The sequence below is a fragment of the Heptranchias perlo genome, chromosome 7 (genome assembly GCF_035084215.1).
Source record: "Heptranchias perlo isolate sHepPer1 chromosome 7, sHepPer1.hap1, whole genome shotgun sequence".
Classification (NCBI taxonomy): Eukaryota; Metazoa; Chordata; class Chondrichthyes; order Hexanchiformes; family Hexanchidae; genus Heptranchias; species Heptranchias perlo.
In genome coordinates, this window is record NC_090331.1 from 49,460,741 (window position 1) to 49,488,408 (window position 27,668).

The 27,668-nt window shown below is 45.3% G+C and overlaps 1 protein-coding gene across 1 annotated transcript; it reads right to left on the bottom strand.

Annotated features, from left to right (window-relative positions):
* Nucleotides 1–89: 89 nt before the first annotated feature.
* Nucleotides 90–27,639, bottom strand: LOC137323301 (mitogen-activated protein kinase kinase kinase 14-like). Its single transcript, XM_067986793.1, has 4 exons — nucleotides 27,544–27,639; nucleotides 17,342–17,492; nucleotides 8,400–8,831; nucleotides 90–154 (listed from the first exon to the last, which is right to left on the bottom strand). Exons 1-4 carry the CDS (start codon nucleotides 27,604–27,606, stop codon nucleotides 123–125), a joined length of 678 nt encoding a protein of 225 aa, XP_067842894.1. The 5' UTR covers nucleotides 27,607–27,639; the 3' UTR covers nucleotides 90–122.
* Between the last annotated feature and the right edge of the window lie 29 nt (nucleotides 27,640–27,668).

The following is a 27,668-nucleotide window of genomic DNA, read 5'->3' on the forward strand; positions in this document are numbered from 1 at the left end:
GTCACATGAAAGTTACTGCTATCACACCAGCAGCTGTTCACCAGTTTCTAGTCATTTTCTGTCTCAGATGATACTTACAAAATATAACATCAGATCGTGTGTCCATTAAATCTAGCCAATGATCAGTTGTGAGGCAGAATCCCTCGGTAGAAGTCTGAAAGGAAAATAATTGCTTTTGCCATCATTTTTATTAATCATAAGATAAAAGAATAATAAAGAAAGGTAATTAAGGATTATTATGAAGGTCCATGTTATAATTCAACTTGCAGTTATTACAATACTTTAGACTCCATCCTGGTGATAATAGGGCAATACTTACTGGTCAAGCATGAATGTGGCAATTCCCACAAACCAGATTCACCAACAGCAAATTAAGACACTCAATCAGAAGATATTTGCCATCATTAAAATCTACCACTCCAAAGTCCCATTACTTACTATAATAGACTAAAGAGTGCAAATGACTATGATATGCCGGCAGTGGTAAAGGCACAACATGAATCCAGATGGAAACAAATGTTGAACAGTCTGAGTTGTTTACTCTCATTAAACATTTGGTCAAATATCAAAATATTTTCTTTGAAACAATTATACTGCTATCAACTCCAGCAGAAAGGATAAAAATATGGACAATAATAACTAAAACCACAGGTTCCAAAGTTTCATTGAATTGATGGTTGTCGGAAAAGGATCAATGACGTGAAAAAATTTACTAAAAAAGCAGTGCTCAATAATCTAAATGACATTGTTGTGGTTTTATTTCTCCAAAGAAAAGTCTACCTTGGCTGGAGCAAGTTGAAAAGGTCTGTGCAATGAAGGTAAATAAATGTAACTTATGTAGTATCTCAAAACAAGCTTGAAAGTCTAATATACATGCAATGATCAGTGATTGCTTCATCTGCATTTGCAGGTTTGTTCCAAAATTGCAAATGAGGATGTCTGTCTCCACTTTCGCTGTATGTGTGTACATAACTAAGTTTTATATAGTCCTTTTGAGTGTCCTGTAATGAGTTGTTTTCCAGCCATTGCAGTGGCAGATACCACTGAGGCACCAGTGGGCCAGGAATGCAGTGGTGAGGAGTTGATGTCATCTGCATCTGTGGTAAAATATCTTTCCAGTCAGGAGATTTGGAGACTGTAATTGGCCTTGGGTGGTAGCACAAAATGGGCAATAGCGAATCGACACCTCGCTCGATTTTCTTTCCCAATAAGTCAATTTCACCCCTATAATCTGTTGCTAGATCTTCCAGAGTGTCTATGCGGAGGCACCTCAAATTTTGAAGATATTGTGCACCAGCTAATGAGGGGATAAGTCAGCCATAAGAGCAGATGTCAGATTCGTCATATTCCCAGAGCCTTCCAGAGGAGCATAATGACGGCCCAAGCAGACCGTGGACAACAGTATTTTGACTCGTTTTGTCTGCGTGATATTATGCAGCTAGGCTGGACATAGTTGGCAGAACCTTTCTATGGGAATTGTGGGGCCAACATCCATGTCACCTGAGATGATGGGGTGATTTTCATCTTACTACCACTGTTTTTTAGCGTAATGATATGAAAATCTTTATAAATTTATTACATACTTGCTGCCTAATGTGATTTTCGAGCAGGCCCCAATGTAGGCAGCCAGCACTCCCACCAGAAACAGGCGGAAGCCTAATGCATATATGTAAATTATATGTCATTTTGGCCTCCAACTGCATTGCTGTCACCAGGATCCTCAATCCACCCACAAACCATGGGCAGTACAAGTTGGGAGGCAACTATTTCCAGCAATGCTTAAAGGGTTTCTTGGCTGCTCTCAGGTATAATGCTGGAAAATTTTGGGAAACATTTTGCTTCTATTAAATTGTGTTTTTTGGTAACTTAGACCATTTCAAAGTGCTTATAGTGGTTCTAGAATGTAATCAACTCAAGGGGCTTCTGGCAACGCATTTCTTTCATTATGCTGATCCTTCTGGCAATTCCACTCTGCCAAGAAGAGGAGGAAGAGGAGGAGGATGGGCTCAGGAGAAAGGAACAAACACAGCTGCAGGGACAGCAAATAGAAGGAGACATGTTTGAAGGAATCCTTACCCTCCCAAGAGAGTGGTTCGGCCCAGAACAACATACTTGCACTTCTCTGTGCCTAATGAGGCAGTGTTTCTCTAGGGAGACTGTCACAGCGTTGTTTCACTTCCTGCAACAACACCTGCAACCCACTGCCACAGGTAGTACAGCATTGCCTGCTGCAGCCCTCAACTTTTTTGCCTCCGGCTCCTTCCAGGATGCCACAGGGAATATCAGCAACAGCAGTTAATCTGCAGTTCATGCTTGCATTAAACAGGTGACTGATTGCATGTTTGCTGGAGTGAACACTTTCATCACTTTCCCCATGGATGTCCGGAAGCAGCAGAATAGGGCTGTGGGGCTTGCTCAGATTGCAGGAATCCTCCAAGTCCAGGGCATCATTCACTTCACCCACGTCACCCTGTGGGCTCCTTCAAATTAGTCCAATGCCGTCAAAAATTGCAGGGACTTCCACTCCGGTAATGCATCACCAGGAGTGCATCATGCAGGTCTGTGCCCACTATCCTGGCACCGCCATGACACTTTTATCTTGCGCCAATCCTCCATCCCCCAAATCTTTGACCCCGCTTAGCAAGTGAGAGGGTGGCTGCTTAAGGATAAGGGCTATCTCCCATACACTTGGCTTATGATTTCTCTCAGCAACCCACACTCAGTGGCCAAACTGCACTTCAATCAGATCCAGGGATGAACTAGAGCCCTTATTGAGCAGACCATTGGATTCCTCAAGCAACGATTCCCCTGCCTGGACAGATATGCTGGTGTCCTGCAATACAGCTCATGAAGAGTGTTCCGTATGATAATGGCTTGCAGTATGCTGCAGTACATTGCTTTGCAATGGGGACAACATTTCACACCACCATTTGACAAGGACATTCAGCATGATGAGTGAAACAACACTGATGATATAGAGAATAGCGACGAAGTGGGAGGGGTCCAACAGTTGCCTGCGGCCAGAACTCTTTGGCAGCTGCTCATTGAAGAGGACATCAGCTGAACAATCCCTGCTACCCTGCATTAAAAGCCATGTCCAACATCTGTCCAAGTCTTTCCACTGTCAAACAAACTACATCTGCCCAAAGACCAACATTGTTATTCGTATCAACTAACATTGCAGGGCCATCAGCTACTATAGGAACACTCTCTGCAAAGATTTCAAAAGGGATGATCATTTTACAGCCTTATACAAATGTATTATACCAATTATCACTCTGGTGTGAGCCCTTAATGCCTGTCCTGTGCTCTCTTAGCTAGTACAGTACTCCTGTGAGGTGCTCCCCAAGTAGCTGCATCATGGGAGGTAGAAAATTGCTATGGCTCAGTCAAGAATCTTGAGATGTTCGTGGTTGACAAGCTCAAGCCTGAGAGGGCCCTACTACAGACTGCCAGGCAATTTGGCCCAGCTGGCTTCCTGGCACCAGTGTGGGCATTGGTTGAGAGGGTTGCGAGGGTCCAGGCGTGCCGTCATCCTGAGACTTGGCACATGTTCCCTTCTCATAGCAGGACTGCACTGCTACGGTGCTGCAGCTCAGCTGCTCTGCAGGAGAACACACAGTGGGAGACCTGTAATCCGATTGAAATCCCTATCCATTCGATTTCCCAGCCTGCTCAAGGCTGAGGAGATGATGGAGCCCAGCGTGTTCGTGGCCCCAGTTATGAGAATCCCTCAGGGAATCTATTGCTTGTGCCAGAGAATCCTGCATGGAGGATCCAGCTGTAGCACCCATTCAAGTGACCACACATTCCATTGATGACTGCAGAATGTTGATGCCATGCGCCAGACAAGTTGGTAGTGGACTCTTCCACACTCTCTGACATGCTACGGAAGACACTGGCAGGCTGTGCAATGCATTCAGCAATTGCTGGTACAGGTACACAGAAATCATCCTTCTTTTAAAGGTTGAATGCTGAAATCTGCATCTCTGTCCTCTTCACCAGAGCTGGAACTGTTTCCTGGGCCATCCTTTCCACCTGCACTTCCTCCAGCTTATTTGTGCTCGGTGAATCACCCAGTGCAGATTTATGGTAATTGGCAAAGGAACCAGAGGGGATATGAGGAGAAATTGTTTTATGCAATGAGTTGTTATGATCTGGCATTGATTGAAAGGGTGGTAGAAGCAGATTCAATAGTACTTTCAAAAGGGAACTGGGTAAATATTGAAAAGGAAAAATTTGCAGAGCTATAGGGAAAGAGCAGGGGAGTGGGGCTAATTGGATAGCTGTTTCAAAGAGCCGCCACAGGCACAATGGACTGAATGGCCTCCTTCTTTGGTGTATGATTTTATGATTCTACCTTTATGTGACATAGACAAATCTGTATCCTGTGGTTACCAATTGTGCTGCCACTGAAAACAGTTTCTCCCTATGTACTCTATCAAAACCCCTCAAAATTTTGAACTCCTCTATTAAATCTCCCCTTAACCTTCTATGCTCTAAAGAGAACAATCTCTCCACATAACTGAAGTCCCTCATCCCTGGTACCATTCTAGTAAATCTCCCCTGCATCCTCTACAAAGCCTTGACATCCTTCCTAAATTGTGGTGCCCAGAATTGGACACAATACTTCAGCTGAGGTCTAACCAGTTATTTATAAATGTTTAACGTAACTTCCTTGCTTTTGTACTCTATGCAGCTATTTATAAAGCCAAGGATCCCAGATGCTTTTCTAACAGCCTTATCAACTTGTCCTGCCATCTTCAAAGATATGTGTACGTGCACCCCAGGTGTCTCTGTTCCTGCACCCCATTTAAAATTGTACCATTTAGTTTATATTGCCTCTCCTCATTCTTCCTACCAAAATGTATCACTTCACACTTCTCGGAATTGAATGTCATCTGCCATGTGTCTGCTCATTTCACCAGTCTGTCTATGTCCTCCTGAAGTCTGCTACTATCATCTTCACTGTTTACTACATTTCCAAATTTCGTGTCATCTGCAAACTTTGAAATTATGCCCTGCACACCCGAGTCTAGGTCATTAATATATATCAAAAAGAGCAGTGGTCCTAATACCGACCTCTGGGGGACACCAATGTATACTTCCCTCCAGTCTGAAAAAACACCGCTACTCTCTGCATTCTGTCCCTTAACCAATTTCGTATCCATGCTGCCACAGTTCCTTTAACCCCATGGGCTTCAATTTTGCTAACAAGTCTATTATGTGGTACTTTATCAAACGTCTTTTGAAAGTCCATATACACAATATCAACCACACTACCCTCATCAACCCTCTCTGTTACTTCATCAAAGAACTCAATCAAGTTTGTCAGACATGATTTGCCTTTACAAAATCCATGCTGGCTGTCATTTATCAACACATGTCTTTACAAGTGACAATTAATTTTGTCCCGAACTACTGTCTCTAAAAGTTTGCCCACCACCGATGTTAGGCTGATTTGCCTGTAGTTACCAGTGTTATTCATCTCCCCATTTTTGAACAGGAATGTAACATTTGCAATGCCAAACGGGGGGTTTAATTAATACCGAGGAGGACTGTGACAAAATACGGTAGGACATTAATAAACTTGCAGAAAGGGCATGTAATTGGCAAATTAATTTCAATATAGGTAAGTGTGAGGTATTACATTTTGATAGGAAGAATAAAGGAGCCACATACTGCTTGGGAAATAAGAATCTAAAGATGTTAAGCTAATTAGTCTATAGTTCCCTGGACTGGTTCTATCCCCCTTTTTAAATACAGGAATTACATTAGCTGTCCACCAGTCCTCTGGCACTATTCCCTTTTCTAATGAATTCTTACACATAAAAACATAAAAAATAGGAGCAGGAGTAGGCCGTACTGCCCCTCGAGCCTGATCCGCTATTCAATAAGATCATGGCTGATCTTTGGCCTCAACTCCACTTCCCGCCCAATCCCCATACCCCTGGATTCCCCTAAAAATCTATCTATCTCATTCTTGAATGTACTCAATGACTCAGCATCCACAACCCTCTGGGGTAGAGAATTCCAAAAATTCACAATCCTCTGAGTGGAGAAATTCCTCCTCATCTCAGTCTTAAATGGCCGATTCCTTATCCTGAGACTATGCTCCCTAGTTCTAGATTCGTCCAGCCAGGGGAATCGACCTCTCAGCATCTACCCTGTCAAGCCCCCTCAGAATCTTATATGTTTCAATGAGATCAACTTTCATTCTCCTAAAGTCCAGAGAGTATAGGCCCATTCTACTCAATATCTCCTCATAGAACAACCCTCTCATTCCAGGAATCAATCTAGTGAGCCTTTGTTGCACCACCTCAAAGGCAAGTATATCCTTCCTTAGATAAGGAGACAAAAACTGTCCAGGTGTGGTCTCACCAAAGCCCTGTACAATTGTAGCAAGACTTCCTTACACTTGTACTCCAACCCCCTTGCAATAAATGCCAACATGCATTTGCCTTCCTAAATGCTTGCTGTACCTGCACGCTAACTTTCTGTGTTTCTTGTATGAGGACACTCAGATCTCTCTGAACACCAACATTTAATAATTTCTCACCATTTAAAAAATATTCTGTTTTTTTATTCTTCCTACCAAAGTGAATAACCTCACATTTCCCTACATTATACTCCATCTGCCACCTTCTTGCCCATTCACTTAACCTGTCTATAACCCTTCACAGACTCTTTGGGTTCAATTGTAAAACCGAGCTGGGAAGGGGGCGGGGGAGGGTCAGATTGAGGACGGGAAACCCATTAGTATGGGTTACCCAGATGTACTTACAATTTTGACGTAAGGACGTCTTTTTTTTGTCGGTTTCCCGTCCGTCTGATCGGCCTGATTGACAGGCTGCCCTCAGTCAGATGGGAGATCAGCCAGGGAGAAGACGTATTCAGGTAAGTCTTTGTTTGTATTGATGGGAGGGGGTCACGGGTGGCATGGGTGGGCACAAGGGCATGGGGCATAGATGGGCACAGGGCGATGGGTGGGTACGGGGCATGGGTGGGCATATGGGCATGGGTGGGCATGGGTTGGCACGGGGTCGTGAGTCATGGGGGGAGGGATCGGGGTCAGTTATGGAGATGACGTCGGGATCGGGGGTCCGCGATTGTTGAGGGGGAGGAGGATCGGGGTCGGGGGATCAGAGAGGGAGGGAGGATCGGGGGCGGGAGGATCGGGGTCGGGGATCAGAGGATCGGAGTGGGGGGGAGGACGGGATCGGGGGTGGGACGATCGGGGTCGGAGGATCGGAGTGGGAGGGAGGATTAGGGTTGGGAGGATCGGGGTTGGGGGTCAGAGGATTGGAGTGGGGGGGGAGGATCGGGGTTGGGGGTCCGCGATCGGGCGGGGTCTGCGATAGTTGGTGGAGATAGGCTTGTTGGGTCTGAGGGAAGCACTCTTTGTCCTCTGGGTCCATAAGCTGTGCCGTTCCAGACACCAACTGTTAGTCTCGGGCCTTCTTGCCTCCTTTCACGAGGCATAAAACAGAAGGCCTGGAAATCCCACCGCCCCCCCACCCCCCGGCCCACCCCTGAGGTTCAAATCGGGAAGTCCAGAAAAATGGAGGCCCAAAGCCTCCTTGAAAGGTTTTAAGGCCTGACCCGCCTCCTGGGATCGAGTTGGTTGCCTGTCCCTCTTCCCGCCTCGGTGAAAACCGGAAATGAGCGGGATAGGGGCAGGTCTAAAATGGGGGCAATTTTCAATGCCCCCCTCCCCAACCCTCAGTTTGAAAATTGAGCCCTTTGTGTTCTCCCCACAGCATACTTTCCCACCTACCTTTGTATCGTCAGCAAACTTGGATACATTACACTCAATCCCTTCATCTAAGTCATTAATACAGATTGTATGTACATATGTAATAGTGCATCTGCTATCTCTTCCCTAACTTCTTTTAATATGCGCGGATACAATCCATCCAGACCACGGGTTTTATCCTCTGTAATGTGTTTGCCATTCCTCTGTATTGATGATTATTGATTTACTATCCATTAGGGTACAGTAGGGTTTTAGTCCCATAATGTGCATGAGAGAAATGTGAATTTCATTGCATTAAATTAGGATTTGGTCTGTGTGAGTAAAGTTATTTAGGTAAACATGCTGCATTATGATTAGAGAATTGCAGTCTGGCTTAAATAAATTGAATTTTTCCTCTCACCTCACCCTCTCCCCAAATAATTGATCGAATTCCTGTTAAGCCACCAGTGTTAAAATGTTATTGCTCTGTTAAACCTACACTGTAAAATGTAATTAGCATTACCACAACCTAATTGAACTTTTATGTCTAAATGGACATTATCAGCATGGTGCAAACTGGGCCTTAGAATTACCAGCAGACAGATTATCACCGCAGTGCATTTTTATCTGGCGACTGTTAAATCTATTTTGAGCACTAACATACCTTTTAGCAGCTGATTAGGATCTTCATTTCTCTGTTTTTGCTGCAATTGTGTCGGACACGTATGGAAACACTTTACTTTTCTGTGGCATAGTTGCTGATTCATTTTTAAAGTTGAAGCTTGATTTTCAATATTAGTACCACAAGGCTTGTCTTTTTCTGTAGCATTCTTTATTTTTTCTTGTGGACTTTGCCCCTTTTCACAAGATGTTTCTTCCATAATTTGTGGGGTTTGTACTTGATTTACTTTATCCTCACATTCTGGAGGAAGATCAGATCCTGGAGATGGGTCAGCTAAACCTTCTAGAACGGAGAGTAGATTAAGAGTGGACGTGGTACTAAAAGAATATTGTGGTGTCTCAGACATATTTTCATTGCACGGTGGAGAGGTTACTTCAGCATACTGCTCCCCAAAGATGAACTGAAGACCTGAAACTGGCAAGAACAAGACATAATTATTGTAGTTAGTCATTATCATCTAACGGTGGCCCTCCTTTCTATACAGCTCACTGAACAAGAATGTCTAACTTTTAGTCTCTGTGGATTTGTTTAGTGTTTACCATGGAACCTCAGGGGCCCAATAAACCTTAAATCAATATCCCTATTAATTTGCCTACACCAACTAGTCTTGGTGTTCTGATTTAGGATTCATCCAACAATCAGGTAATAGGGCTAAGAACACCTCTTTCCAAACCTCCAAGAGCAAGAAGTTCAAACAGGACAAATCAGTAACTAAGAAATATAAGCACAAATGAAATGAATTACCTGCTCTTTGTGAGCTGGATTGTTAGGTAGTTCATACACCTCTGCTATAGAGGCTAAAATAGAGTCAAAAATTAATTTCCTTGTGGGGCCACGAATAGTAGGAACGCTTCTCTAGGCCTCGCAAGGAAACCTTAGGCGTCCCCGCCACAGTCACCACTCCCACGATCGTGGGGACCCTGTGGGATGGCCCGGCAGCTGTTCCCGCAGACTTACCTGCTGTTGGCAAGCCGCCTCTGGGCCTTACAAATTTGTGCCTCTCCCCGCCCCACACAATGGGAAGTCGGCCAACGGCACTTAAATGTGACGCGGGCCTCATTTTTTTTTGGAGTGGGTGAATTTATAGCTGAAATCAAAACTCACCTGCTGAAAACTGGCCCCCAGATAAAATCTGATATTTTTGGGCCTTCCACATGCTTGACTTCAGTGCAGGCCTTCATGTGAGCCATTCTAGTTCATAGTTAATAAATGCTAGCTGGATCTGTACATTTATTGAGCCCAACCTGCAGTTTCCAGTACAGTGACTCTGACTCCACCCAAACATGTTTTTTTGAAATTTACTTTGTTCTCAGGATGTGGGTGTTCCTGTCAAGGCCATATTTATAGGCAATCCCTAGTTGCTGTCAGAAGATGCTGAAAGGCCTTCCATTTGAACCACTGCAGTCCTTGTGGTGATAGTGCTTTTTTAAAAATTCGTTCATGGGATGTGGGCGTCACTGGCGAGGCCAGCATTTATTGCCCATCCCTAATTGCCCTTGAGATGGTGGTGGTGAGCCGCCTTCTTGAACCGCTGCAGTCCGTGCGGTGAAGGTTCTCCCACAGTGCTGTTAGGAAGGGAGTTCCAGGATTTTGACCCAGCGACCATGAAGGAACGGCGATATATTTCCAAGTCGGGATGGTGTGTGACTTGGAGGGGAACGCGCAGGTGGTGTTGTTCCCATGTGCCTGCTGTTCTTGTCCTTCCAGGTGGTAGAGGTCGCGGGTTTGGGAGGTGCTGTCGAAGAAGCATTGGTGAGTTGCTGCAGCGCATCCTGTGGATGGTACACACTGAAGCCACTGTGCGTCGGTGGTGAAGGGAGTGAATATTTAGGGTGGTGGATGGGGTGCCAATCAAGCAGGCTGCTTTGTCCTGGATGGTGTCGAGCTTCTTGAGTGTTGTTGGAGCTGCGCTCATCCAGGCAAGTGGAGAGTATTCCGTCACAGTCCTGACTTGTGCCTTGTAGATGGTGGAAATGCTTTGGGGAGTCAGGAGGTGAGTCACTCACCTCAGAATACCCAGCCTCTGACCTGCTCTTGTAACCACAGTATTTATATGGCTGGTCCAGTTAAGTTTCTGGTCAATGGTGACCCCCAGGATGTTGATGGTGGGGGATTCGGCGATGGTAATGCCATTGAATGACATGGGGAGGTGGTTAGATTCTCTCTTGTTGGAGATGGTCATTGCCTGGCACTTGTCTGGCACGAATGTTACTTGCCACTTATCAGCCCAAGCCTGCATGTTGTCCAGGTCTTGCTGCCAGCGGGCTCGGACTGCTTCATTTTTTGAGGGGTTGCGAATGGAACTGAACACTGTGCAATCATCAGCGAACATCCCCATTTCTGACCTTATGATGGAGGGAAGGTCATTGAAGAAGCAGCTGAAGATGGTTGGGTCTAGGACACTGCCCTGAGGAACTCCTGCAGCAATGTCCTGGGGCTGAGATGACCATCTTCCTTTGTTCCAGGTATGCCTCCAGCCACTGGAGAGTTTTCCCCCTGATTCCCATTGACTTCAATTTTACTAGGGCTCCTTGGTGCCACATTCGGTCAAATGCTGCCTTGATGTCAAGGGCAGTCACTCTCACCTCACCTCTGGAATTCAGCTCTTTTGTCCATGTTTGGACCAAGGCTGTAATGAGGTCTGGAGCCGAGTGGTCCTGGCGGAACCCAAACTGAGCATCGGTGAGCAGGTGCCGCTTGACAGCACCGTCAATGACACCTTCCATCACTTTGCTGATGTTTAAGAGTAGACTGATGGGGCGGAAATTGGCCAGATTGGATTTGTCCTGCTTTTTGTGGACAGGACATACCTGTACTGGAACAGCTTGGCTAGTGGCACAGCTAGTTCTGGAGCACAAGTCTTCAGCACTACAGCCGGGATGTTGTCGGGGCCCATAGCCTTTGCTGTATCCAGTGCACTCAGCCTGTTGGCACCTCATTTTTAGGTACACATGGTGCTGCTCCTGGCATGCTCTTCTACACTCCTCATTGAACCAGGGTTGATCCCCTGGCTTGATGGTAATGGTAGAGTGAGGAATATGCCAGGCCATGATGTTACAGATTGTGCTGGAATACAATTCTGATGCTGGCCCACAGTGCCTCATGGATGCCCAGTTTTGAGCTGCTAGATCTGTTCTGAATCTATCCCATTTAGCACGGTGGTAGTGCCACACAACACGTTAGATGGTATCCTCAGTGCGAGGATGGGACTTCGTCTCCACGAGGACTGTACGGTGGTCACTCCTACCAATACTGTCATGGACAGATGCATTTGCGAAAGGAGATTGGTGAGGACCTCACCACCTGCCGCAGGCCCAGTCTGGCAGCTATGTCCTTCATGACTCGGCCAGTAGTGGTACTACCGAGCCACTCTTGGTGATGGACATTGAAGTCCCCCACCCAGAGTACATTCTGTGCCCTTGCTGCTTCTCAACATGGAGGAGGACTGATTCATCAGCTGAGGGAGGGCGGTAGGTGGTAATCAGCAGGAGGTTTCCTTGCCCATGTTTGACCTGATGCCATGAGATCCAGAGTCAATGTTGAGGACTCCCAGGGCCACTCCCTCCTGACTGTATATCACTGTACTGCCACCTCAGGTGGGTCTGTCCTGCCGGTGGGATAGGACATACCCAGGGATGGTGATGGAAGAGTCTGGGACATTGGATGAAAGGCATGATTCTGTGAGCATGGCTATGTCAGGCTGTTGCTTGACTAATCTGTGGGACAGCTCTCCCAATTTTGGCACAAGTCCCCAGATGTTAGTGAGGAAGACTTTGCAGGGTCAACTGGGCTTGGTTTGCCTTGTCCGGTGCCTTGTGGTCCGTCCGGTTTTATTCTTATTATGACATTTTTTAAGCGAGATTTTACAACTGAGTGGCTTGCTAGGCCATTTCAGAGGGCAATTAAGAATCAACCACATTGCTGTGGGTCTGGAGTCACATATAGGCCAGACCGGGTAAGGACGGCAGGTTTCCTTTCCTGAAGGACTATTAGTGAACCAGATGGGTTTTTACAACAACCCAGTAGTTTCATGGCCACCATTACTGATACTGGTATTTTAATTCCAGATTTTTATTTGATTAATTGAATTTAAATTCCCCACTGCTGTTGTGGTGGGATTTGAACTCGTGACTCCGGCTTATTAGTCCAGTAACATAACCACTATGCTACCGTACCCAGCTCTGATAACAGTGTTTGGTTGGGAATTCCAGGATAATGGTCCATGACAATGAAGGAGTGACAATAAAAGTCCAAGTCAGGATGTTATGTGACTTGGAGGGGAATTTGGAGATAATGGTGTTCTTGTGACATTGCTGCTCTTGCCCTTCTTGGTGGTAGAGGTTGCGGGAGTGGGAGGCGCTGTCAAAGAAACTTTTGTGAATTGCTGCAGTGCAACCTGTAGATCGTACATACTATTATCACAGTACGTTAGTGATAGAGGGGGTAGATTTTGAGTCTAGTGGCAGGGGCACTGATCAAGGTGACTGCTTTGTTCTGCGTGGTGTTGAACTTCTAGAGTGTTGTTGCAGCTGCACCCATCAGGCAAGTGGTGAGTATTCCATCACACTCATGACTTGTGCCCTGTAGAGTCAGGAGGTGAGCCACTCATCACAGAATATACAGCCTCAGCCTTGTAGATATGGTGTGGGTATGGCCGGTACAGTTAAGCGCCTGGTCAACAATGGCCCCCAAGATGTTGATGATGGGAGACTTAGCAATGGTGGTGTCTTTGAAGATCAGGGTGAGGTGATTGGGCTTTCTTGTGTTGGAGATGGTCATTGCCTGGCACTTAGACGCACAAATGTTACCTAACACTTATCTGAATTAAGCCTGAATGTTATCCAGGTCCTGATGTAAGCTGGCATAGGCTGCTTCATTATCGGAGGAGTTGTGAATGGAGCTTAATACTGTGGAATCATTAGTAAACAGCCACACAGCTGACCTTATATCAGAGGGAAGGTCATTGATAAAGCAACTAAAGATGGTTAGGCCAAGGACATTTCTCTGAGAAACTCCCACAGTGATATCCTGGGGCCGCTATGATTAGTCGCTGACACTCACAACTATCTTCAAATGTATCAGGTACAACTCCAACCATTTGGACTGTTTTCCTATTGACCTCAGTTTTTCTAGTTCCTTGGTGTCATGCTTGGTAAATACTGCCTTGATATCAAGGGCAGATACTCTCACCTCTCCTCTAGCATTTTCCACATTATTGGTATATGCCACTGTTGTAGCTGCACTGGAACAGTTAAACTGAAAAAGAAAGATAAACAAAAGGAGATGGAGAGAGTAAAACAACAATGATGGAAAAATAAGGAGAAGAAGTGGAGTAAGTCTGTAAAGCCAGAAGAACAAAACCAACTAAAGGAGGAGAATGGAAAGAAAAACTTGGAGATACAAAACAAAGAAAAATGATAAACCGATGAATGGATGGGAGAAGTAGATAAATAACAATAGAAAAGAGACAAATGACATATTTATTTGTAAATATGTTATCAAAATATACACAGGGCAATCTGAATAAAAACATCAAAGGGCATAATTTTTACTTGGAAAATTCAGTGGCTAGGTAGGTTTTCGCGTGGGAAACCTGGAAGTCAAGTGAGTGCATCGGAATCTGCGATCACCACTCAATTGAAGGCAATTATTTTTGCTTCCTTGTTTCACGTGTGCCAGCCAGCCAGATTGACAGGCTGGCTGCCTTTTCGGGAGGGAAAGCAGCCTGGGGGCGGATGCCAAGTAAGTCTGAGATTGGGGGGCGGGGATCAGAGACATCGCATGGGGGTGGTCTCAGTTATCGGGGGTGGTCTTGGCTATCAGAGGGTCTCGGTCATCGGGCGGGGTCTCGGCAATCGGTGGGGGGTTGGCCATTGGGGGCGGTCTCGGCCATCGGTGGGGGGGGTTCCGGCCATCAGGAAGGCTTAGGACCATTGTGGGGGGTCTCGGCCAGTGTGTGGGGCCTCAGCCATTGGAGGGGAGGAGGGTCTCGGGGTGAATGTTGATTTAAATCCTAACCAGCAATTTCTGAGATGGGAGTGGTTGGGGGTGAATGAGAGTTTATGCCAGAATTTCTGCTCAGTGGTGGGGAGGAGAAGGTTTGTTGTCCTATCCTGGAATTTTTGCTATGTGTTTGTGGTCCTATGCAGTGGGGATGGATTTGGGCTTATGGTCATTTTTTGGGGGGTTGTTCTCAGATATATGCTCATTGGCTTGGTTCCCAATTTGTGCTCAGTGGGTGGGGTTTGATTTGTTTTTTTTTGCTGAGTTGAATGGGGGCCACATTTATTGTTCTACCGGGGGATGTCGAAAGTGATGCAATGGTGGTGCTGCAGGGGAGAAATTTCTTTTCATTGGTTGCAGTTTTTGCTCATTGATCTCCCATGGCATTGCACATGGGGAGTCAAAATCAATGAAACTTTTCAGGTCAACCAAGGGAGACAATTGAACCAAGACATGGAGGGGAGGGGTGAGAGAAAGTGAGAGGGTGAGAACCATAAGGCAGACTGAGTGAGGGGGAGAGGAAGGGTAGGGAAGGGAGAGGCATCGAAGGGGAGGAATGGGGAGAGGAGAAAGGGCACATAGAGGATGAGGATAGGGGAGGGGTGGGGTGAGGGAGAGATGAGGGGAGAGGAGGATGGTAAAGAAAGAAAATGAAAGGAAGGGAGGAATAGAGAGGGAGCAGAAGGATGGGGAAAGGGAGAGCAGAAGGTGAGGTGGAGGAGGAGAGAAGCAGGTGAGGGGGAGAAAGGGACGAGTGGGAGAAGGGCAACGAGACAGGAGCTTGAGATTTATCCGATTTCTGGATGGGGTGTCTTGATGGTTCCCAAGAACTCAGCAACAAGTCTGATTGGTAGTTTCCTCGGCAGGTTGGAAGTTTGCCGAGCTATTTGCAGGACACATACACCCGCCGTTGTAATTCAAGCAGAATTGTTAATTAACTTTTTCAGTCATTTTTGGTTAGTTTCTGTGCTTCATGTTATTTGGGATTCATTCTTTGGGGTTGCCTATTGCTCTGAGGATTCTACTGTTGATTCTGTGTGTCTTTCCAGCATCCTTGACGTTTACTCTTTGTAGGATTATACATCTTGCTGTATTTTTAAGGTACTCTACACTTCCTTACGTTTACAAACAACTTTAGGTTTTTTATTACTGACCGCATATTGGTGGGGAGAGCATGAAGATCTGGCACCAGATTCAGGCTAGGAATAAGGAACATATACCAGGGTGAACAGGAGAGAAGCGATTTGATGATCAATGCAGTATAAGTAACATTCATATTTTGAACTTCCTAACAGCACCAGCACTAGCATTAACATTAAAAGATGAAATAACAGATGTCCCTGGCAGTTATTTTCTGCTGCAAATGGGAAATGTGGTGGATTCAATCAAAGGGCCTGTCAACCACTGCTGAGGGAAGACTCAGCTGAGGAAATAGAAGGACCTTTAGGAACTCTGGGGTGGAAAGTATATTTATTAGAGCAGATATGATAGAGAAGGAGAAAATTAGAGAAAGGGATGAAGTATTTACTGGAAGTGGAGTGGGAAGAAACACAATCCAAATAGCTGTGGGAGTCTGAGCATGTAATAAATATCTTTGGAAAGCCTATTGCCAAAGATGGAAAGAGAGAGAGAGTCAGAAAAAGAAGGGAAGAAATGGACCACACAAGGGTAAAGAATGGATGAGAATCAGAAACATATTTGGATTGCTATAATTTTATATTACCCACAGAGCCAAGTTGTTATAAAATTTTATGGTTCTTTTAAGTAACTTGACTGCAGAATATTACAATATTTCAGATTTTGTCACCATTCCTAAAAAATATAAGCTTGTGCACATACTCAAGATTGATGCAGAATGTTAACAGTTGATTATTTTCTGAATCTTTAATTTAATTGATTGATGGCTGGACGAGTGAAGAGAGACCCAAAACAAAGAACTTTCAGCCAAACGTTCACCTGAGAGAACTGAGAGACCAGCCGCAGTACCTGAGCTGTTATTGATATGTGTCAATTACAGGTTTAAAGGGCCAAATCAACTTTGGCTGCATCTCACCTCCGTTTCAATGATTCAGAAGCCATGGGAAACCTGTGCAGGTGAAGTAAAATTTGTTTCAGGTTCAGAATTAACAAAAAATTACTTACCTCAAGTAGGTAAATTGCCCCTTTAATGATCCACCCACCGCCATTAATTGGAGACGCGACTTCCAGGTTTTGGCTGCGTGCACGCATCCAAACACGTCCACGTTTAACCTGGAAGTGGCCGCATTGGAGCTGAGTTGTGATCACGCTTCAAAAAGCTGTTATTTTAACCTCCCATCTGCCCCCAACCGGGTGGTTAAAATAACAGGTTAAAATTACCCCAAAGATACTAATCATTTTTACATAGACTGTCAATGATTTACTCTTGTAAACTTTGCTGATATGAGGCACTTGAGCTGTGTAACATTTCCAGGCAAGTTGAATACTAGTCTATGGGGATTCTACTAGGTTGCTAAATAATAAAGCCAATTTTATTATATAGTTTTACTCTTTAAAAAGAGTTCCTGGTCCACACACCATTGCCTGGCCTTTGCTGATGCCATACTACAACTGGCACGGTCCAGGCTGATTCTACTTTAGGCTTGCCCTCCATCTCTGTGTCCTTTATTTGGCTCTTCCTCATGATGGCACAGCTGAGGTTGGGAACTCATCCTGTTGAGAATTGTGGATACAAGTTTACATTCCATAATTTTTTCCTCACAGTACATCGGAACTCCAGCATACTGCACCACCACAACACTGTCATTTTGATTTCATTTTAACATCAGTAGAAATGGCTAAGCTGCACTAGAAATGTCATTTAATATCCTTCTGATGGGAGTGAAACTAGATAAATTTCAATGAAAATGTAAATCACGCTGCTTTAATAAATTGTTTCTTACTCTGAGCCAAGGCTTCATCAGCTTCATCTCGCAAGGTTCCAGCAAACGGTCGCTTGTGTTGATCCACCATTAGGCCCCTCTTAATGAGACTATCCACCAAAATGTGGCATGATGGGGGAATCTCAAAGTATGGCGGACTCTCTTCTACAATCTACAAAGGAAAGAATTTAGATTCTTATAATGATGAAAAACCAAATGTCAGATTTTACAGTATAGAAATAACATTGAAATGACCATGGAGGCAGATGCAAATAAATGGCTGATTTAAAACCTTCAAATGAAACAGAAGCAGTTGATTAAAAAAATACTCAGACATCAGATTTATTTCAAAGGGGCTGACAATCCTGTTTTTGTAAAAATGGAAACAAAGGAAAATTTTTTCACTAATGTCAATAAAACGGCAATTAAATTGCAGGAATGTTCAACTTTCACTCGTGCTATTTGTGAAAATAGCACGAGTTAACCCTACCCATACTGGTGGAAACCAATTGGGTGGGCAGTTAAAACCGCCCAGATTATTTACCTGCCAAAAAGCTGTCAGGAACTCACTGTTCTGATTTTTAACCTGCTCTACCAAGGAGGCTGCTAGTTGGGATAGGAAGGGATTTGGAGCAAAGGCGGGTATATGGGGCTGAGCTTACAGATCAACCGTGATCTAATTGAATGGCGGAGGAGGCTGGAGGGGACAATGGCCTACTCCTGCTCCTATGATCACATATGCATGTTGGATCCTGATGACGTTATCGGGACACGACCGCAGTTTTAACTGGTGGCTTGAGTGGGGAATCTGCTGTAACTTTCCCGCTAGCTGAAGACAGTGGGAAGAGAAGGCAGGGCCAGACGAAGCCCAAACAGGTATTTTTTTTTACTTTCCTTGCGGGGCCTAGAGGAGTAGGAGTACAGCCTCCCGTGCTGCGGAGACCCCCACTTCCTGAACATGAGACCCCCGTGAGACAGCCCCCAAAACCAATCCGACTACCTGCCTTGTGTCAGTACGCGGCCTCCTGGCCCCATAAAAATCTTCCCATCTGAGCTGCTCTAATACTAAGTTTACCAATACTATTAAAGCACTGGAAAGGGATGATGTAGTTCAGGGGTCAAAGACAGAATCTATTTATGTAAGGACTTGCACAACACCAGGTTATAGTCCAACAGTTTTATTTGAAATCACAAGCTTTCGGAGCTTTCCTCCTTCGTCAGGTGACCTGACGAAGGAGGAAAGCTCCGAAAGCTTGTGATTTCAAATAAAACTGTTGGACTATAACCTGATGTTGTGCAAGTCCTTACATTTGTCCACCCCAGTCCATCACCGGCATCTCCACATCAGAATCTATATAGTTTGAATTAAGGAACAATAGAGGAGCTATTATGCTGCTGGGTGTATACTATAAGCCAACAAATAGTGGGAAGGGGATAGAGGAGCAAATTTGCAAGTAAACTACAGAAAGATGCAAAAACTATAGAGTAGTATAATGGGGGACTTCAATTATCCCAATATAGACTGGGACAGTAACAGTGTAAAGGGCAAAGAGGGGGAGGAATTCATGAAATGTATACAAGAGAACTTTCTTGATCAGTGTGTTTCCAGCCCAATGAGGAAGGAAGCAGTGCTGGATCTAGTTGTGGAGAATGAAGTGGGGCAAGTGGAGCATGTTTCAGTGGGGGAGTATTTGGGGAACAGTGATCATAATATCATTAGGTTTAGAATAGTTATGGAAAAGGACAAGGAAAAATCAAATGTAAAAATACTCAGCTGGAGGAGGGCTAATTTCAGTGAGTTAAGAAAGGTCCTTGCCCAGGTGGATTGGAATGAAAAATTGGTAGGCAAAACAGCAATTGAACAATGGGAGGCCTTCAAGGAAGAGACTGTTTGGGTACAGAGTAGACACTGTCCCATGAGGGGGAAAGGAAGGACATCCAAAGCTAAAGCTCCCTGGATGACTAAAGACATCGAGATTAAAATGAAACAAAAAGGAAGCTAAAGACAAATGAAAGGTTCCTAATACAGTAAAGAACCAAGCTGAATACAGAAAGTATAGAGGAGATCTAAAAAAGGGGAAAAGAGGAGCAAAGAGAGCGTATGAGACTAGATTAGCGGCTAACATAAAAAGGAACCCAAAAGTCTTTGATAAACATATAAATAGTAAAAGGGTAGTCAAAGGATGGGTGGAGCTGATTAGGGACAAAAAAGATCTTCTTTTGGAGGCAGAGGGTATGGCTGAGGTATTAAATGAATACTTTGCATTGGTCTTCTCTAGAGAAGAAGATGCTGCCAATGTAACAGTAAAGGGGGAGGTAGTAGTGATATTGGATTGGATAAAAATAGATAAAGAGGAGGTACTTAAAAGGTTGGCAGTTCTCAAAGTAGAAAAGTCACCCGGTCCAGATGGGATGCATCCTACGTTACTGAGGGAAATAAGGGAGGAAATTGAGGAGGCTCTGTCACAATCTTCCAATCCTCCTTCGATATGGGGGCAGTGCCAGAGGAATGGAGGATTGCAAATGTTACATTCCTGTTTTAAAAAGGAGAGAGGGATAAACCCAGCAATTACAGGCCAGTCAGCCTAACGTCAGTTGTGGGGAAATTTTTAGAAACAATAATCCAGGACAAAATGAATTGGCACTTGGAAAAGAATGGGCTAATAAATGAAAGTCAGCACGGATTTGTTAAAGGAAATTTGTGTTTAACTAACTTGATTGAGTTCTTTGATGAAGTAATGGGGAGAGTTAATGAGGGTAGTGTGGTTGATGTTGTGTATATGGACTTTCAAAAGGCATTTGATAAAGTACACATAATAGACTTAGTAGCAAAATTAAAGCCCATGGGATTAAAGGGACAGTGGCAGCATGGATACAAAATTGGCTAAGGGGCAGAAAGCAGAGAATAGTGGTGAACGGATGTTTTCAGACTGGAGGGAAGTATACAGTGGTGTTCAACAGGGATCGACATTAGGACCACTGCTCTTTTTGATATATATTAATGACCTGGACTTGAGTATAAAGGGTATAATTTCAAAGTTTGCAGATGACACGAAACTCGGAAATGTGGTAAACAATGTGGAAGATAGTAACAGATTTCAGGAGGACATAGAGATACTGGTGAAATGGGCAGACGCGTGGCAGATGAAATTTAACGCAGAGAAGTGTGAAGTGATACATTTTGGTACAAAGAATGAGGAGAGGCAATATAAACAAAATGGTACAATTTTAAAGGGTGTACAGGAACAGAGAGACCTGGGGGTGAAGGTACACAAATCTTTGAAGATGGCAGGACAAGTTGAGAAGGCTGTTTAAAACGCATATGGGATTCTGGGCTTTATTAATAGAGGCATAGAGTACAAAAGCAAAGAAGTTACGCTAAACCTTTATAAAACCCTGGGTAGGCCACAACTGTAGTATTGTGTCCAGTTCTGGGCACTATACTTTAGGAAGGATGTTAAGGCCTTAGAGAGGGTGCAGAAGAGTTTTACTAGAATGGTACCAGGGATGAGGGACTTCAGTTATGTGGAGGGATTGGAGAAGCTGGGATTGTTCTTAAAGTAGAGAAGGTTATGGGGAGATTTGATAGAGGTGTTCAAAATCATGAATGGATTTGATAAATAAGGAGAAACTGTTTCCAGTTGGCACTAGGGTCATTAACCAGAGGACACAGATTTAAGGTGATTGGAAAAAGAACCAGAGGCGACATGTGGAAACATTTTTTTATGCAGTGTTGATCTAGAATGCCCCTGCAGATTCAATAATAAGTTTCAAAAGGGAATTGGATAAATGCTTGAAGCGAAAAAAAATTACAGGGCTATGGGGAAAAAGCAGGGGAGTGGGACTAGTTGGATAGCTCTTTCAAAGAGCCAGCACAGGCATGACGGGCTGAATGGTCTCCTTCTGTGCTGTAACATACTGTGAGACTATGGCCCCGATATTACCAGGGAGCTGGGTTGGCAGCAGGGGGGGGCGACTGGACGTGTGGATAATGCACCCACTAAAATCCATCTGTTCCCCACACGATCGCGGGTAAATTGAAGCCACTTAATGTGGCTTCCGGGTTTCCTGTCGGAAAGCTGCGCAGCGGATGGACTGCGCACCCGCGTCACAGGCTGTCAGCTGGAGGAGCCCTATTTAAAGGGGCAGTCCCCCAATGACCGATCCTGCAGCAAACAACCACACAGCACCATGAAGCAGCCCAGGTGAAAGGCTGCCCTCAGGTTTAATGATGCCTCACTCCAGGTCTTACTGGGTGGAGTGAGGAGGAGGAGGAGGGAGATCTTCCCGGCGGATGGGAGGAAGTGGTCTGCCTCTGCCACCAAGAAGGCGTGGCTCGAGGTGTGGCAGAAGAGGTCACCAGCAGCAGCAACGTCTCCCACACCAGGATACAGTGCAGGCAGCGCTTCAATGACCTAACTAGGTCAGCCAAAGTGGGTACAATAACTCATTCTCCTACACTCCGTCTTCCACATCACCGCCCCCACCCCAAAACTCCTTCGGCACTGCCAACATTATTCTATCACATCACTCCTCACATCCACTCAAACCTCATCCTCATCTTACCTGCACTTACTCACCTCCCCAGGACTCATCCCACCACTACCACTCAACCCAATCCTCATTCAATCTCATGGCTCTGTCTCATACTCACCTTCTGATGCATCTCTTTCACGGTCACCCTCACCCAAACCAATGCATTCAGCGGTTGGCCACATCACCATCCCTCACTACGCCTCTCTACTTTCTCCCCTTATAGGAGAAGAGAGCCCAGAACGTACGGGAGAGGGCGAAGTCCGGAGGGGGACCGCAACATCAGGTCGTCCTCATGGATGTGGAGCAGGAGGCTCTTGAATTGAGCAGCACCCTCGAGCTCCTGTCCGTCGGGGACAGCAAGACTACCACCCGACAAACGGCTGGTGACAGAACTTTAACATTCAGCACTCACAATAGCAAATGATGTTGACATGCCTTGCCATCTTCAGCACCTCAACATCTGTCATCATGCTTAATATTGCCTTCTGTTCTCTTACAGGGCCTTCAGCAACTGCTGTGACGGTGGAGGGCGATTCCTCAGAGGACCTGCTAGCCTCTGAGAGGGCACCGTCACATCTGAGCGAGCCATCCACCAGCGCAGATACACACACCTCGGTGGGCACCCGTCCTCACTTAGTCAGGGTTGCACATGCTGTGGAGAGTCCGCCTCGGTGGGAGCACTCTTCTTCAAGCTTTGCTCAGCTGGACACAGATGCTGAACCCTGGGGGCCATCCTTTAAAAGGAGAATGATCGAGGGGCAACAGCACATTTGCGAGGTGCTGGAACAAGTGCGTTCCACTCTGTCTGGTGCGTATTGAAGCGCTCCCCCAGAACGATCAAGGCACCTGAAGCACATCTTGAGCAGCCCTATAGCATGTTCAATTATAGACCTGGTAGCAATGTGGCTGTTGTAATATCAACGCTGTTGCTCAGTGATGGGGTTCCTCAGAGGTGTCATGAGCCATGTGTGCAGGGGGTATCCCTTGTCCCCGAGGAGCCAGCCCTTGCGGGTGTTCGGTGCATGGAAGAGGGGCGGGATGTTGGACTCCCAGAGGATGAAGGAATCGTGGCAGCTGCCAGGGTATCTGGCGCACACGTGAAGGAATCTCTTGCAGTGGTCACAAACGAGCTGAGTGTTGATGGAGTGATAGCCCTTCCTGTCGATGAACAGTCCTGGCTCGTGTGGAGGTGCTCGTATTGCTGTATGGGTGCAATTGATTACATCCTGCACCCGTGGGAAGCCAGTCACAGCATGGAATCCCACTGCCCTCTCCGTCTGGCTGAGGTCGTCCATGGGGAAGTTGATATAGTGCGAGGCCCTGTGAAACAAGTCGTTGGTGACCTGCCTTATGCACTTGTGTGCAGACGACTGAGAGACCCTAGCGATGTCCCCGGTGGCACCCTGGAATGATCCGGAGGTGAAGAAGTTGAGGGCAGTGGTGACTTTGACAGCGACAGGTAAGATGCTGCTGCTCGGGCCAGCCGGGAGCAGCTCAGCATGAAGGAGGCTGCAGATGTCTGCAACTACCTGGTGACTGAATCTGAGCCTCCGTATGCACTGCTCCTCAGAGAGGTCCAGGATGCTGAGCCTCGGTCTGTAGACCCTGTGGCGAGGGTAGTGCCTCCTGCGACGTCGCTCTCTCTGTTGGTGTCCTTTGTGCTGTTGTGCAGGTGCCTGTGGCACAGCACTGTGCTGTGCAGCTCCACGTTGCGGAGGTGGACGGCGTGCCTGGCGAGGCTGGTGATGTTGCTCGTCCTCGGATGAAGTGATGAGTGCAGCCACGGCACCCCCCATCCTGAAGGTGTGAGTTTGAGGGGGTCCGCAAAGTAGGCAAATGTGTTTGCACAGCAGAGTTTAGGGTATAAATTAATAATTTTGAGTGGAAAGACAAAGGTGTTGCAGCCAAAACTTTGTTTGAAGTGACAGGGTGCCCTGCTGCAATAAATTAGGTATTCCCCCCCCAACTGTCAAAAAATCCTTTGCATCTCCCATTGGCTGCTGACTGAAACACGTCTGCTCCAATAGGGACTGTTTCCCACACCACGGGAAACACACTGAGGATCTTTCAAAATTGCACCCCTGCCAAAATCTCCAGTCAATGAGGTCTGTCAAGTACCTCAACTACCTAAATAAGTATCTAAATGATCATCCCGCCGGCTTTAATTGCCGGTGGGAGGCCTGCACGCGGGAGCTGCACGTGCACCCGAACGCGTCATTGGGGAACACGGAAGTGAGTGGGTTGGAGCCAGGCTCCGAACCTGCTCTGGGATTCTGCCATTTTCAGAACCATCCTCGCCCCCAATGCACCCGCTCGGCCATCCGAAAATCGGCCCCCATGATACTTACCAAATCTTCTCGATAAATTAGCCTTTTTTCTGTCACTATTCAGAAATTTTCTCCAACAACAGCACACTTTACAGATAAATTACAGAACTTTTCACATTTAAAGTGATATATCCTGATTCACGCAGTAAGCCATTTTAATATGCAAATCAGGGTCCTATGATGCACATAGGACCCCAATTGCCATTTTAGGATAGTACTGGATGGAGCATGTGTCTAGTGGAACAGCTGAAGAGAAGCCCAATAGGTAAGTTTTAGCTTATTTTTGTGGGGCCATGATGAACAGGACTGCTCCTCCTCCGGAGACTCCACAAAAACAACCTGGGCTGCTGCCACACTGGGTTTCCCCCTTCCTGCGAACGGACTCCCCCCATGGAACTACCTTCTTCCAGCCTGAATGCTGGCTGGGCTGCCCGATATTGCGGCAGCCCAGAGACGATGAGCTGCCCCAGCGGCGCTCGTTTTGCACCTGCCTGCCGGAGGCTAATGAGGCCTGGCCCTCAAAATGGACCAGGCCTCTGGTCAGGACTATCGGACTGTCGGCAATGCTTTCACTCCACTTTAGACAATAACCAAGTTTAAGATGTTTACCTTTTTATGTTGACATGAGCAATTGGAGAGGGATCAGATGGTCCCAAACAGAAGCAGAACAATGAAATTGGAAACACTCACAACTATTAGTGCAGAGGAGGAAACAAATAGATGCTGAGCCAAATACAAAGATACAGATAGTGTGAGACAAAGAGACACACAAAGAAAGAAACAGAAACAGACACACATGCACTTTTACATATAGAAGCAGAGACATATGCTGAAATAAACACTTTGACTGAAGTACAGCAAGAGACAGAGAAAGAAAAACATACACACAGATTCAGAGACATGTATGAGAAAAATATGCGCAAGAAGAATGCATTAAGAGAGAAAGATATTCAAAGAGAAGGAGATCAAGGCAGAAAGATGTGAGGAGAGATAGTGTAGAGATGTAGAGTGTCAGAATTGGAGAGATTGGATTGTCCTAATAATCAAAAGCATACAATCATAGAATCATAGAATCATTATAGCACAGAAGAAGGCCATTCAGCCCATCGAACCTGTGCCGGCTCTTTGTTAGGGCAATCCAGTTAGTCCCATTCCCCCGCTCTTTCCCCGCAGCCCAGCAAATCTTTTCCCTTCAAATATTTATCCAATTCCTTTTTGAAAGCCACGATTGAATCTGCATTCTCCATCCTTTCAGGCAGCGCATTCCAGATCATATCTACTCGATGCGTAAAATAGTTTTTCCTCACACCGCCGTTGGTTCTTTTGCCAATCACCTTAAATCTGTGTCCTCTGGTTCTCGACCCTTCCGCCAATGGGAACATTTTCTCTTTATCTACTCTATCTAAACCCGTCATGATTTTAAACACTTCTATCAAATCTCCTCTCAACCTTCTTTGTTCTAAGGAGAACAACCCCAGCTTCTCCAGCCTAACTGAAGTGCCTCATCCCTGGAACCATTCTAGTAAATCTTTTCTGCACCCTCTATGAGGCCTTCAAAAGTGCGGTGCCCAGAATTGGACACGATGCTCCAGTTGTGGTCGAACCAGTATTTTGTAAAGGTTCAAGATAACTTCGTTGCTTTTGTACTCTATGCCTCTATTTATAAAGTCCAGGATCCAGTATGCTTTTTTAACCACTTTCTCAACCTGTCCTGTCACCTTCAAAGATTTGTGCACATATACCCCCAGGTCTCTTTGTTCCTGCACCCCCTTTAAAATTGTACCATTTAGTTTATATTGCCTCTCCTTGTTCTTCCTGCCAAAATGTTTCACTTCGCACTTCTCTGCATTAAATTTCATCTGCCACCTGTCCACCCATTCCACCAGCCTGTCTATATCCTCTTGAAGTCTATTACTATCCTGCTCACTGTTTACTACACTTCCAAGTTTTGTATCGTCTGCAAATTTTGAAATTGTGCCCTGTACACCTAAGTCCAAGTCATTAATATATATCAAAAAAAGCAGTGGTCCTAGTACCGACCCTTGGGGAACACCACTTTATACCTCCCTCCTGTCTGAAAAACAACCGTTCACCACTACTCTCTGTTTCCTGTCAGTTAGCCAATTTCGTATCCACGCTGCCACTGCCCCTTTTATTCCAAGGGCTTCAATTTTGCTGACAAGCCTATTATGTGGCACTTTATTAAACGCCTTTTGAAAGTCCATAAACACAACATCAACCGCATTGCCTTCATCAACCCTCTCTGTTACCTCATCAAAAAACTCTATCAGGTTAGATAAACACGATTTGCCTTTAACAAATCTGTGCTGGCTTTCCTTTGTTAATCCACACTTGTCCAAGTGACTATTAATTTTATTCCAGATTATTGTTTCTAAAAGCTTCCCCACCGCCGAGGTTAAACTGACTGGCCTATAGTTGCCGGGTTTATCCTTACTCCCTTTTTTGAACAAGGGTGTAACACTTGCAATTCTTCAGTCCTCTGGCACCACCCCTGTATCTAAGGAGGATTGGAAGATTATGGCCAGCACCTCAGCAATTTCCACCCTTACTTCCCACAGCAACCTAGGATGCATCCCATCCGGACCGGGTGACTAATCTACTTTGAGCATATCCAGCCTTTCAAGTATCAATTTTCATCCCATCCATTATCTCAACTACCTCCCCTTTTACTGTGATTTTGGCAGCATCTGATTAAAATATTAGATATAACATAACTATTGTATATAGATATATTACTACATTTGTTGTCTTCTGGAAATGATATGCATTAGGTAAATTACATCTACTCTTAAAAAATATATACTTCTGTGTGAATGTTTTTGTGTTTATAAGATGGGGGATTTGAGTGCTAGAGAAAGCAACAGCTTCCCATTTTTGGTACCTAACATCGTTATCGTCAAGTACTCCCAGGTCAGAGTGAAACTCTCTATTCTGCCTCAACAATGGCTGAGCCTATCCTCAGCAGAGTACTAACTACTTTTGAATGTACCATATCAGCCATGCTTACAGTTTTTGTAAAAGAGGGTAGTGCCAAATTATGGCTAGTTTTTAGATTCATCCCCACTACGAACTGGGTTGAGACTGCTTTAAACTCACTTCATCTAGGACCCTTACATCCAGCAGAGAGAGAACTCTTTCATCCAGACAGTTTAGCATAATTGAAATCCAGATTCAAGAGATGAAAGTGTAGCAGTTAACAGTCAGTCTTCAAAATGGCACATGCTCAACATTTACTAAACACTTTCACATACATATGGAAAACCGAATGTTTGCTCATGAGGCTTCTATGTTTAATAACAGTTTCAGAATCATTTTCATATATTGATTCGTTGTGCTTACCACCTTAAGTAAACATTGCATTTCAGCAAACTTCATCCGCCACGGTTGCCTTCCATTAATCATGTGTAGAAGAGCACAGGTAGCACTCCAAACATCAGCTCTACAGTCATGGCCAGCACTCCGAG

Coding starts and splice junctions, on each gene's coding strand:
- LOC137323301 (XM_067986793.1), bottom strand. CDS start 27,606: ATGATTAATGGAAGGCAACCGTGGCGGATGAAGTTTGCTGAAATGCAA. Junction 17,493..27,543: donor TGCAATGTTTACTTAAGGTG/GTAAGCACAACG, acceptor TTTCCTTTGTAG/ATTGTAGAAGAGAGTCCGCC. Junction 8,832..17,341: donor TGATGAAGCCTTGGCTCAGA/GTAAGAAACAAT, acceptor TGTTCTTGCCAG/TTTCAGGTCTTCAGTTCATC.